At 33.7% G+C, this 14,577-nt stretch overlaps 1 protein-coding gene across 3 annotated transcripts in view; it reads left to right on the top strand.

The window, feature by feature from the left end:
• HDX (highly divergent homeobox) overlaps positions 1 to 14,577 on the top strand; it is a 261,982-nt gene that overhangs the window by 240,582 nt on the left and 6,823 nt on the right. For 2 of the 3 annotated variants that reach the window (XM_045879926.2, XM_064574295.1), the window contains exons 7-8: positions 1,939 to 2,015; positions 5,182 to 5,265. In XM_045879926.2, the coding sequence (XP_045735882.1) occupies positions 1,939 to 2,015; positions 5,182 to 5,265 (161 nt within the window). The remainder of the gene's footprint in view (positions 1 to 1,938; positions 2,016 to 5,181; positions 5,266 to 14,577) is intronic. The other variant, XM_064574296.1, reaches the window with a different exon arrangement.

Here is a 14,577-nt window from a genome sequence, read left to right as displayed (position 1 = left end):
AACACAACATACACAAAATAAATTCAAAATGGATGAAAGACCTAAATGTGAGACCTGAAACCATAAAAATCCTAGAAGCTAACACAGGCAGTAATTTCTTTGACATTGGCTGTAGTAACCTCTTTCTAGATATGTCTCCTGAGGCAAGGGAAACAAAAGCAAAAATAAATTATTGGTCCTTCATCAAAATAAAAAGTTTCTGCACAGTGAAGGAAACAATCAACAAAACTAAAAGGCACCCTATGGAATGGCAGAAGATAAATACCCAAAAAATGAATAACCCAATTAAAAATGGGCAGAAGAGGTGAATTGACATTTTTCCAGTGAAGACATACAGATGGCTAACAAACACATGAAAAGATGCTCAACATCACTCATCATCAGGGAAATGCAAGTCAAAACTACAATGAGATATCACCTCACACCTGTCAGAATGGCTGAAATAAAAAAAAACACAAGAAACGAGTCCTGGGAATGATATGAAGAAAAATGAACCTTGTGCACTGTTGGTAGGAATGCAAACTGATCAGCCACTGTGGAAAACAGTATGGGAGTTTCTCAAAAAAATTAAAATTGTACTACCCTACAATCCAGTAATGGCACTAGTAGGTATTCACCCAAAAAATACAAAAACACTAATTTGAAAAGATACATGCACCCCTACATTTATTGCAACATTATTTATAATAGCCAAACTATGGAAGCAGCCCAGGTATCTATTGATAGATAAATGGATAAAGATGTGTTATATACATATACAATGGATTATTATTCAGTCATAAAATAAAGTGAAATTTTACCATTTGCAATGACATGGATGGAGCTAGAAAGTATTATGCTAAGCAAAATAAGTCAGTCAGAGAAAGACAAATACCATATGATCAGTCATATGTGGAATTTAAGGAACAAAACAAATAAGCAAAGGGAATAAAAAACTGGAAAGAGGCAAGCTAAGAAACAGATTCTTAACTATAGAGAACAAACTGATGGTTACAAGTAGGGAGGTGGGGAAGATGGGTGGAATAGATGATGGGGTTTAAGGAGTACACTTGTGGTAAGCAGTAGATGTTGTATGGAAATGTTGAATCACTATTATACACCTGAACTTAATATTACGTTGTATCTTAACTAACTGGAATTTAAATAAAAACTTGAAAATCACTAACTCGATAAATAAATTAATTAAATTTATGGTAGACTTCACATTAAAATTCTGGTAAAGTTTGCTGTATATCTTAAACCTAATTCTCTATGTCCTCATGTGAGTTCCTCAATCAGCCACTTTTTCTTTTCCTGTTAATGCTCCATGCTCATATTGGGCACCTCTATATATCTTTCCATGGGAAGGAATAGATCTGGAAAAATCTTAGGAGGACTGATAAATATTTTTGTTCTGTTTCTTTTTTCTTAAGATTTTTATTTATTTATTTGAGAGAGTGGTGAGAGAGCTCACAGAGGGAGAGGGAGAAGCCGACTCACTGAGATCATGACCTGAACCGAAGGCAGACACTTAACTGACTGAGCCATCCAGGCACCCCTTTGTTCTGCTTTCTATGGTGAAATAAAACATCAGAGCTACCAAGAGGCTGAGAACTTCAACTAATGTTTATCTAAATAATGTCAATGACATGACTGTGCCTAAAGAAGGGAGAAAAAAATTTAAAAAATTTTACTTATTTATTTGACAGAGAGCTAGAGAGCACAAGCAGGGAAACAAGCAGAGGAAGAGGGAGAAGCAGGCTCCCCGCTAAGCAGGGAGACCAATGTGAGGCTGAATCCCAGGACCCTGGGATCATGACCTGAGCTGAAGGCAGATGCTTAACTGACTGAGCAGCACAGTCTTTTTAAAATAATTATTTAAGTGATCTTGAGAAAAGCATTCTCAATGAAGTTTTGAGGAATTAAAAATGAAATCATAGCCTTTTATTTTTTCCATAGAGGAGTCCAGTGAAGTTCCAAATGAGGCAAGGGCTCATAAGGAGGAGGACCATCATGCAGTATCTGCAGATAATGTGGTACGTACATTTTGAAATTCTTTCTTCATGATAGATTCTTTCCTACATGATGGATTTAAAGGATATGTTTCCAGTTGGTAATAATATCGGTGTTACCATAATTAAATCCTGCGCCACTTCACAAGCCAAAACAAAGCTGTCATCCATGAAATTATATATCTTTGAGGGTTTAAGAAATGAAATTTAAAGCACTGTCATTTGTGCCTCAAATTTTTTTGACTGAAGAGATTTGCAAATATAAAAATCTAATGCTTACTACATATAGACATTTTATACATATGCTATTTTTCTTTAACATATTTAGCAAAGGGCAGATTTCTTTTCATTTAACATATGGAAGAATTAAGACTGAGGTTAGAATGCCATAATGAAAGAAGCCTTTGTTAGTTCTAGGACTGTATCTAAGGAGTCCTGATTCAGAGTTCTCTGTTCAGACCATACCTATCTCTATGTTTGGAACATTTCCTTCTTTCTAGTTGAATTAAACTCTCTTAGTCTTCTTAAAAATTGCACTGATGGAGGAAAGACAATATTAAAAGACTGAATAACAGGCAGAGACAGACTATATGTGGATTAAACTGGGCTTTGTGAAAATGTTAACATTATTGGTATATAGAAATATTCTCCAAGCAGCTGTTTTAGCAGCATCTGTTTGTATCCTGACTCCATCAAGTAATACAGAAATCAAGATAGTATTAAAGTCAAACATAAAGGCAAATGCCATTTTGTTATTTCTTTCAAATCAGTGATTTTTGCTTGATTACAATCTTTAAAGAAAATCCCTATAATGGATTTTTCTGTTACAAAATGAGTGTAACTTCATTTACTCTGGCTTCCATTATAAACATTATTTATATGACACTATAATTCTGCCACATCTCCTTAATAAAAGTTGAACACATAAAATACAGTTTTGCTCTTATTTGTTAAGCATCAACAATTTATAACAGTATTTTCCACATGCAGAATATAGTTTAGGATTATATCTTATTGATTTCAGTCCTGATTTCAACAGATGTTTGACCCTACTAACACAACTCAATAGGCATATAGGAAAACAAACTTTGATTTTGATGTAATGTTTTCATTAGATAGCTAGTAATAATTATTTCCACAATTAGTTGTGTTAATATTCTTAAATTCCATGAAATAATAATCTCCTCTGCTCTAGATTTGAATTATACTAAACAAGTTATAGACAATTATTTACAAATTAAAATCTTTTTTTTTTTTCTGTAAACACATGCTCATTTTTAGTCTGAATTTCTCTGCATTGGATCTCCCCTCAGCAGACATTTGGAAATAAATGAAATAATGGCATGGGATGACCTAAGTCACTTAGGCACCTAATTTTTGAAAAAAACAATTCATTTTTAGAGACAGGACTTCAAACCTCCAAAGGCCCATCTCCTCTCCCTATAACTTTTGAGTACCCCCAATTATTCATAAATGGCAAATCACAAAACATTTAAGGCTGATTTATATAGAGTGGCCTTTGGTGCTTTTTTCCCTGGATTACTTATCTCCTTTTCCCCAGAACTGATCCAAACAGAGAATCTAAAAAATGTTTTAAAAAGTATCAAATCGGGTCTGGTGAAAACTGACATGATTAAACCCCAAGTTTATAGTAATTTTAATAATAAAAAAAATTAGATTCATCTCCAGTAAGGAGTAGAAAACAATTTCATTGCAACTATCATCTTGACTCAGAAACCTACAGGTCACACACCCTGTTATGGTTACATATCCTCATAGGCAATGTACTAAGTATGATCATTCCAGGTATGTTTGGGACTTTTTAAAAATTGTTATTCAAATTCCAATAATACATTATATGTTTTAAAAAAAAAGATAGCAGGAACGGAAAAATGAAGAGGGGGAATCGAGGGGGAGATGAACCATGAGAGACCATGGACTCTGAGAAACAAACTGAAGGTTCTAGAGGGGAGGGGGGTGGGGGGATGGGTTAGCCTGGTGATGGGTATTAAAGAGGGCACGTACTGAATGGAGCACTGGGTGTTATACGCAAACAATGAATCATGGAACACTACATCAAAAACTAATGATGTAATGTATGGTGATTATCATAACATAATAAAAAAATTCCAATGAATTAACATACAGTATAATATTAGTTTTGGGTGTACAATATAGTGATTCAACAGTTCCGTACAACATATCATTCCAGGTATGTTTGGGACTTTTTAAAAATTGTTATTCAAATTCCAATGAATTAACATACAGTATAATATTAGTTTTGGGAGTACAAGATAGTGATACAACACTTCCATACAACACCAGTGCTCAAATATTTAGAACTGATTTTGGTTTTGGTTTTGCTTTTTAAAAAAATTATGTTTCATGATTAGAGAACTTTCCTTACTCCCATGGTTGGAGTTTACTGGTCATTCTTCACATCAGCAGTAAGCTGTTTTGTTCACTCTTTTGACAGATATTTAATTAGTACCTACTGTGTGCAAAATACTGTACAAACTATGTTGCACCTTAATTCTAAATCTAATGACAGTTTAACATCTCTCTCTATCTCTCTCTCCCTTCTTACTGTCCAGTGAAGGAAGAAAATCACTAGTTTATTTTTATTATTACACCATAAATGTCTGCTTTCAATGTCTAGCTAATGGAGTGCATTAAATAAGTGACTTAAAAAACTGTAGTTGACTTTGGAATGCATGTCACATGTTGATATTTTACATTAAAAGTTGTAAGGAAGTACATGGTAATTAAAAAACGAAACAAACAAACAAACAAACAAAAACCCTTGCAACAAAGCAGTTATGGTTAGCATTAAAAAGACTACTCTCACAGGAAGTGAGTTTCCTGTCACTGGAGGGCACTATTTAAACAGAATTCAAATGCCTATTTTTTCAGAAATATTGTGAAAGAGATTTTTTTCTATTTTAAATAATATTATAATAATTTTCTATTTAATAAGCTGTCATCAATTAAAGGTAGTTAAATGTGGCTCAGACACAAACTGGATATAACAATGAAGAACCAGTCAGGTATCAGAGTTTATTCTGGATAACCTAGACTAGATAACCCCATCATTAAAACTAAACATTGAATGTTTATGTTCTATACACTGCTGGGTGTAGTGATGATGATCAGATATATATTTATGAAAATTTCTCTACTTGTGTTACAGAAAATAGAAATTATTGATGATGAAGAAAGTGACATGATAAGTAATTCTGAAGTTGAACAAGTGAATTCTCTCTTGGATTATAAGGTGAAAGTAATTTCAAATACTGAATTCATTAAGAGAAGGTACTAAATGAGGCAGACTTTTACAGTGCCTATGTACTAGCTTATTTCACTTTCAGTTTTATTTGATAAGTTAAAGTGGGGCTCCCTATTGACTTTCTCAGGCACTTGGATATCAGTCAGGATATGGACACTTTAATTCTGGCTGCTTTAGTGGTTATTGTTTCAAGCAACGAGCTTGCTGAATGGGAGTAAGTATTGATAGTGTACATCAAGGTGAGGCAGGACATAGTGGTGGTTAATGTGAAATTTATGACAGTGGCTTTAAAGCTAATGTTTATTTTTAAATGGTGGTAAAGGGGAGATTTTTTTTTCTCAGTGGCCCTTGTTAATTTTATCTTCAATTGCAACTTCTGAAGACCATTTTTTAGGAAACCTGTCTTAGAAGTTTAAAAACAATTCCCAAAGCAAATACCAAATGAATATAAAGAGAGATGATCTTTTCTTAAAGTCACTGGTACCTAAACTGAAAGGCTTACTTTGAGAGTGTGCATACATAACTTTATTTTATTAAATTTTGACATGAGCTATCACTCTATATCACTATTTGTTTTCTGCATAGATATGTAATTGTTATCCTTTGTTAATCAATATCCTATCATACTAGATAACTTTGGGCCTTCTGAAATTTTGGCCAAACAATCATTCTATCCATACACAAAAGCCCTTTTCTTGGAATATCGTTAAGTGTTCAAAGCAGAGACTAATAATCTTAAAATGTTAACAGAAAATAACAATCAGAAAAGACAATAGCTGTCATTTTCTCAAAAATCTTTTCAATTTCACTATAATTGAAAGTTATGTCATTCAACAGATTGTTTCTTAAGTGTTTATAACATGTCAGACTTTATAATATTGAATATTGTAAACATAAGACAATTATCTTTTGAAATTTATTTGATAAATGCTCAAAGAGCACAGTATAATCCTGTATTTAAACTGTATTTCCAACTAATAAAATGATAAGGTTGTTATTTCTGAACTACAAGAGATCATTCTAATCTCTCCTATATGGTCATAAAATATTTCTAAATGCCCAGTTCAGGTTTAAAAGGGCTCTGTGCCACTTGGCACACGTTATGGAAACTACAGAGGCAAGGACTGGATCGCACAGCTGTTAAGTATTCTCCACTTAGCACTCTCAAAAAGATCAATGGGGGTTGGGCTCAGAATAAAGGATACTTTCCAGAACCTTACCCTTCTGGAGTGCCACTTGAGAAGGTTTGGAGCTAAAGACCAGGGTAGGGTAAAGTATCCAATCCCAAAAATGCTGATTAACATTTTAATTGAACTCTATAGGATATTTAATGATCCTGTGTTTTCCACTGTGGTAAATGCTGTGGTAACAAGGAGTCCTTAACTACCCTATCAGGAATGTCTTTGACAACACATCACCATCCTACATAGATTTATTTCCTTTAACTCTAAAAAATTAGCACCTATATAGAAATATATTTTTTCATAATCATTAAAAATACTTCACCTCAAATGTGAGTTGTATTGCCTTAGTTCTAAAGTCAGGACAAATTAGTAAAAGAGAGACAGTCGCAGACTAGGAGACTCCTGAGCTCACTTCTTCCCACAGACACACCTAGGCAACACTACATCTAGGCAACTAACTCTGAAAACAACATGAACATTAGCAGAAGAGACATTCCACAGCCAGTCTTAGAGGGAAAGCCACATTGAAAAGGGTAAGAGGGGCAGAGATGCAGTTGGGAACCAAACTTCCTGTGTGACTAAACACAAACAAGTGGGACATCACAACAATAGAAAAGTGAGAGACTCAGACCCCACACAGGGCCCTGTTGGCACTGGAGACACACAATGGGAAGACAAGTCCTCATAATGTCTGACTTTGAAAACCAGCAGTCTTTAATTCTGGGAACTTTACAAATCAGTAAGTTTAATGCCAGGAAAGCTGGAGGTTGATGGGAAACCGAGTACCTACCCTTAAACAGCCAGCATATTACTAATATAAATGAGCCCACAGAAACAGCAGTTTGAAAAGTGAATGGGTTATACATGAAAGAGATTTATTGAGTAATCTTAGAACATGTGCTCGGAGGACAAGTATCTGCAAATTTCTACAAGAACGGAAGTGCAAGCTGTCACATATTTCTTTCCCTCCCCCAGTGTAAATTGCCAGAGGCTTAAAAGAACCATTTCTAATACTCTCCATCTTCCTTGCCAGCACCAAGTGCTTTACCCTGGAATTCCCCTGTGGACCAACTACACCCAACCTACCTGCGATGGTAGGCACAACTTCCAAAGCTTCTCCTGCCTTTCCACACCTGTTATGCAGCTTAGGCCCAGACCAGTGCCACTCCAAAGTAACTCCAGTCCTGGGGAAGGGGTAACAAACTCACACACCAGGCACCCACAGTTCCTTTAGTTAGACCTTTTAACTGCATGTATAGGACTGAGCCCTGCACTTCTGTGCAGTTTTGGCAGAGAGGCTAATAGCACACTGCTAGGATGTATAATGACCTCACCCACCAACCAGTCCTACCAGGCCTCAGCCAGGACTCTCAAAAGTGTGTTCACAGAGGGTGAAGTGGGCCATTGCAGATATCTGGGCTGAAGGTAACTATGGCTCAGCCACAAGAGAAGGGTACAGACAGCTCACACAGGGGACACCTGTGGGGCACCTGGTTCTGGTGACATGGGGACACTGCACTATAGGGTACCACAGGACCTCTTCTACACAATGCCACCATTTTCAAGATCAGAAGATGTAGCTGACTTACCTAATACATAGAAACAAACACAGAGAGTTAGACAAAAAGAGGAGACAGAGGAATACACCCCAAATGAAAGACAAAATCACAGTAAAAGAGCAAAATGAAACAAAGATAAGCAATATGGCTGATAAAGAGTCCAAAGTAATGGTCATAAAGATACTCACTAGACTTGAGAAAAGAGTGGATAAACCCTGTGAGAACCTCCAAAAAGAGAGAATATAAAAGAATGAGTCAGAACTGAAGAATTCAATAGCTGACATGAAAAATACATTAGAGGGAATCAACAGCAGATTAGAGAATGCAGAAAAATGGATTAGCAATCTGGAAGACAGGATAATGGGGAGTAACCAATCTGAACAGCAAAAAGCAAAAGGAATAATGAAAGAGAATAGATTAATAAAACAATGCAACACTATCAAGCATAATAATATTCACATTATAGAAATCCCAGAAGGAGAAGAGATAGAGAAAGGGGCAAAAAAATTTATTTGAAAAAAATAATAGCTGGAAAATTCCCTAACCTTGGGAAGGAAACAGAAATCCAGTGCAAGAAGTAAAAAGAGTCCCAACAAGATGAACCCAAGGAGGTCCACAGCAAGACACATAATAATTAAAATGGCTAAATGTAATGATGAAGAGAGAATTTAAAAGCAACAAAAGAAAACAGTTACAGACAAGGGAAACCCCATAAGGCTAGCAGCTAATTTTTCAACAGAAACACTGCAGGCCAGAAGGGATTGGCATGATATATTCAAAGTGATAAAAGGAAAAAAAAAAAAAACATACGATTTAGGATAACCTACCCAGCAAAATTATTATTCAGAATTGAAGGGGAGAGAAAGAGTTTCCCAGACAAAAGAAGTTAAAGGAATTCATCACCACTAAACCAATTTTACAAGTAATGATAAGGGAAATTTTTTGAGTGGAAAGAGAAGGCCATGACTAGAAGTAAGAAAATTAAGAAAGGAAAGAATTTCACAGGAAAAACAAACATTTAGTGAAAGGCAGAAGATTAGTCACTTATAAAGCCAGTATGGAGGTTAAAACACAAAAGTAGTAAAATCAGTTGTGCCTAAAATAATTAGTTAATGGATACACAAAATAAGATGTAAAATATGACATCATATACGTAAAACATGGAGGAGGGAGTAACAATTTAGTGCTTTTAGAATGTGTTCAAACTTCAGCGACCATCAACTTATTATAGACTGCTATACATATAAAATTTAATATATGAATGCAATGGTAACCTCAAGTCAAAAAATTACAACAAACAAAAAGTAAAGGGAAGGGAAAATAAAATAACACTAAAGAAAGCCATCAAAACATAAAGGAAGTAAACAAGAGAAGAATGGAACAGAGAACTACCAAAAAAACAGAAAACAATTTTTTAAAATGGCAATAAGTACATACCCATTAATACATACTCTAACGGTAAATGGACCAAATGCTCCAATCAAAAAGCATAGGGTGACCGAATGGATAAAAAAGCAAGATCCATCTATATGATGACTACAAGACACTTACTTCAGACCTAAAGGCACATGCAGATTGAAAGTGAAGGAATAGAAGAACATTTACCATGCCAATGGAAGCAAAAGAGAAAGCTGGGGTAGCACTACTTATATCAGACAAAATAGGCTTTAAAACAAAGACTGTAACAAAAGACAAAGGACAGTACATAATGATAAAGGGGACAATCCAACAAGAGGGTATAACTATTGTAAATATTTATGCAACCAACATAGCACCAAAATACATAAAGCAAATATTAACAGACATAAAAGGAGAAATTGACAGTGATACAACAATAGCAGAGGACTTTAACACCCCACTTGCATCAATAGATAGATCATCCAGACAGAAAATCAACAAGGAAACTGGCTTTGAATGGCATGTACTCCAGATAAACCTGATGGTCATTTCCAGAACATTCTATACAAAAGCAGAGGAACACACAATCTTTTCAAGTGTGCATGGCACATTCTCCAGGATAGGTCATATATTAGGCCATAAAAGAAGTCTTAATAAATTTTAAAGGATTAAAATAATATCAAGCATGATATTAACAACAATGGTATGAAACTAGAAATCAATCACAGGGGAAAAAAACTGGAAAAAACACAAGCACATGGAGGCTAAACAACATGCTACTGAACAACCAATGGGTCAATGAAGAAATCAAAGGTAATTAAAAAATAAACAGCGACAAATGAAAATAAAAACACAACAGTCCAAAATCTTTAAGATGCAGCAAAAACAGTTTTAAGAGTGAAGTTTATATAGCAATACAGGCCTACCTCAAGAAACAAGAAAAATCTCAAATAAACAACCAAGCCTTATACCTAAAGTAACCAGAAAAAGAAGAACAAAGTCTGAAGCTGGTAGAAGGAAGGAAATAATAAATATTAGAGCAAGAATAAATAAAATAGAGACTAAAAAATATAATAGAGAAGATCAATGATACCAAGAGCTGGTTCTTTGAAAAGTTAAAATTGATAAACCTCTATCCAGACTCATCAAGAAAAAAGAGAGATGACTCAAATAAATAAAATGAGGTGGGAGAAATAGCAAGTGACACCACAGAAATATGAAGAATTAAGAGAGAATATTATGAAAAATTATATGCCAACAAATCTGACAACCTAGAGAAATGAATAAGTTCCTAGAAACATACAGTCTTCCAAACTGTCCATGGATAGGTGAATGGGTAAAGAAGAAATAATTTTTGTGTGTGTTTGTGTTTATGTGTTTGTGGTGTATGTGTATTACTTTGCCATAAAAAAAGAGTAAGATTTTGCCACTTGCAACCACATGAATGGACCTAGAGGCTATCACACTAATTGAAATGAATCCAGCAGAGAAAGTTGAATACCATATGGTTTCACTTATACACGGAATTTAGGGGAAAAAAATGAACAAATAAAATAAACAGACACTTAAATACAGAGAACAAAGTGGTGGTTGCCAGAGGGGAGGTGGGTGGGGGAATGAGCAAAATAGATGAAGGGAATTAAGAGGTACAAGCTTCCAATTATACAATAAATAAGTTGCAGAGTACAGAAGTACAACATAGGGAATATTCAATAATATTGTAGTAACATTGTATGGTGACTACACTTATTGTCATGAGCATTGAAAAACTTTTCAAATCAATATTTTGTATACCTGAAACCAATATAACATTGTATGTCAATTTTACTTTAATAATAAGAATTGTGTAGAAAACAGTAATATCATATACAACATATATATGTGTAAATATATATACATTTCCACACATATGCATATGAAATTGCTGGATCATAAGGGAAATATGTAAAAATGTTCAACTTTAATGGAATTCCCAATTTTATACTTCCAACATCAGTGAATGGGAATTTTATTACTCTCCTTGAGTAGTACTGTCTGATTTTTGCATGTTAGCCTTTCTGGTTCATGTGAAATATTATTGTATTGTGGTTTTAATTTTCATTTTCCTGGTATTTAATACACCTAAATTTTTAATTATGATACTGGCTTTTTGTATAATCTTTGTGAAGTAACTTTTCAAGTATTTTGCATAATTTTCTAATGTGTTAATATCTTTTCCTTATTGATTTGTTGGAGATTAGTTAGATTGAAAACTATTTTCTCCCAGAAAAAAAAAAATAGAAATTAAGGGTAAATCAAACCTCATATACCAGTTCTCATTGCTGATTTCAGGATGTTGACTTAAAACAGCTTCTCAGTTTTGAAATTCAATCTTTTTTCAGAGAACAGTTTTGTTCTCTTTCTTGCATACACATGCTAGTGTTCCTTGTTTTGGGATCAAAATCACTTTGTTGGTTTCTTAAGTATATTCATCATAAGCTTCTTGAAAGCAGAGATTTATCTTATTCATCTATGTGTTACCTGGTCTAGTTTCCAACATATAGGTTTCCAGTATCTAGTTCCAGCATGAGTGAAGTTAGTTTACTTATCCTTGGAAAAACTTTGAATAGTAGTATGCAAATGCTCATTTATATAAAATCAATTAAGATTAGAAGCTGAAACACTATAATTTTTCTCCCATATTGAATTAAACAGTCTCTCATTCTTAGGATTCATTGTAACAAAATGAAAGAATGGTTTCTTATGTGCATTCGATAATTATAAGTATGCAATACTCAGTTTGTGCATAGTGGGTTTTCTGATTGATATATATTGCTAGAAATCCACATTGCTAGGAGTTTTGACTAACCCAAAATACTTATGAGACAAGTTGGTGAGCTCAATCCCTGAGTTATGAGTAGCTATAGCATAAAATAACACCTCAGTTTGGGCAGCCATTGATTACCTGCTCAGATATCAGAGCTCCAGTCCACATGAAGCCTTGAATGCTCCCTACAATCATCTTGGAGAAGAATTGACAAAGCTTACTAGGAACGTAGGGGAGATTGTAACAAGAAAATTGAGCTAGATCTTGTTTTGTGCAATTCAGTGACTGATGTTATCTTACTAGTTCCTCTCACAAACACAACACTTACTTAGGAAAATCTCTAACATATACATAAACTTCTGACTGTAATCTAGGAAGTGTTTCACAGGTTTGCAAAAAGAAGCTCCAAGAAGAAAATACTTAGACTATTAAATTATCTTAAAGCTGTTTATGTTTTTCAAACATTGCATAAATACTGAGTAGAAGAAATATTTGCATGAGAAAACAGAGATCTGTATACCAAAAGGTGATTTGTGATTTCTGGAAATGTAAGTTAATATTTTAAAAATGTTTTCTACTGGACTGTGAGTGCAGCTCATTAAGACTATGCATTCAAAGGAGACACTACAATTCTTGTATTTGAAAAGACTTCTGGGTCAGCACTTTACTAATACTACTGCTCTGACAATGAACACTAAAAAAACAAATTTAGAGTTAGTCAAACATAATATGGCAGAAGCATGTTAAATTTTATTATAATGCTTACTTGTAATTTAAATTGCTGCAGGGTGCCTGTGGATAAGGAATTTAGCTTAAATAATCATTTGCAGATGATGTATTTGATATTAAATGGTCTGAAAAGGAAGCAGTTTTATTAGGTAAAATAAGTTCTAAACTGAGCTGATAAAATAATTGATGCAGTTCACAGATTGACTGTGATTAATATAACTGTATCCTCTCAATTGAAACAATAAGAACTACCATAGAATTAACTAATTTTAATGTCTCTTATGCAGCTCTTTGAACATATACTGTTAAGGTCCTGCTATGCTTTTTGAGACCAGTTCTCCAGCTACAGAGAATACTCATAGCTTATTTTTAACATTTTTATGTTTTTTTTTTTTGCAAGAGGGCTAGCTAACAATTTAAATCAAATTTTTATATATAATTTCCATACAATAAAGTTCAACTCTTTATATAGTTAGATGAGTTTTGACAAGTGGACATAGTTGTGTAAACAAGACCAAGATTTGTTTATCTGCTGATGAACATTTGTGTGGTTTTTAGTTTTGGGCTATTATGAATAAAGTTGCTATGAATATTCATGTATGTCTTTTTGTAGACACATGTTTTCATTTCTCTTGGGTAAATACTTAAGAGTAAGATTGCTGAGTCAGATGGTAAGAAAGATTGTTATGTTTGATTTTATAAGAAACTGCCAAAACATTTTCCAAAGTGTCTGTACTGTTTTATAATCCCACCAGCAATGCTTCTAATTGCTCCACATTCTCACCAGCACTAGCTATTGTCAGTCTTTTTAACTTTGGATATTGTAGTATGTTAGTGGTAATATCTCACTGGGGGTTTAATTTGCATTTCCTTAATGACAAATGATATTAAGCATTTTTTCACATATTTATTGGTCATTCACATGTCTTCTTTGATGAAGGGTGTATTCAAATATTTTTCCTGTTTTTGTTCTGTTGGTGGTCCTAAAACTGTGTTGTAAGCATTCTTTATGTATTGTGAATACAAGTATTTTATCAGATATGTGATTTGTAATTATTTTCTCCCAATATGTAGCTCATGTTTTTATTTTCTTAGAAGTGTCTTTTGAAGAGCAAAGAGTTTTTTTGTTTTAATTTTAATGAAGTGTTTTAAGTTTCATGCTTTTTGTGCCTGTTGAGAAATAGCCTAACCCAAGGACACAAAAAATTTCTCCTGTTTTCCTCTAGTTTTATGGTTTTAGGTTTTATAAATTTCTTGCTAAATTTTGTATATGATGTAAGAGTTGATAATCTTTTGTAATATGGATTTACATTTGTTCAACCACTATTTTTTGGAAGATTACTTTTTCTTTGTCTGTTGAATTACCTCAGCAAATTTTAAGAAAATCAACTATCATCTATTATCTATCTATCATCTATCTATCTATCATCTATCTATCTATCTATCTATCTATCATCTATCTATCTATCTATCTATCTATCTATCTATCTATCTATCTATCATCTATCTTATTCTGGACTCTTTTCTGTTCCATTGATCTATATGTCCACCCTTTGTCAATACTATAACTTCTTGATTACTGTAACTTTAATAGTAAATCTATTCAGAACACTTTTGTGACCAT

Source organism: Mirounga angustirostris, unplaced genomic scaffold, assembly GCF_029215605.1.
Source record: "Mirounga angustirostris isolate CCGP_5_RB_7025 unplaced genomic scaffold, mMirAng1.0.hap1 SCAF_11, whole genome shotgun sequence".
NCBI lineage: Eukaryota > Metazoa > Chordata > Mammalia > Carnivora > Phocidae > Mirounga > Mirounga angustirostris.
This window is presented reverse-complemented; position numbering and strand designations above follow the sequence as displayed.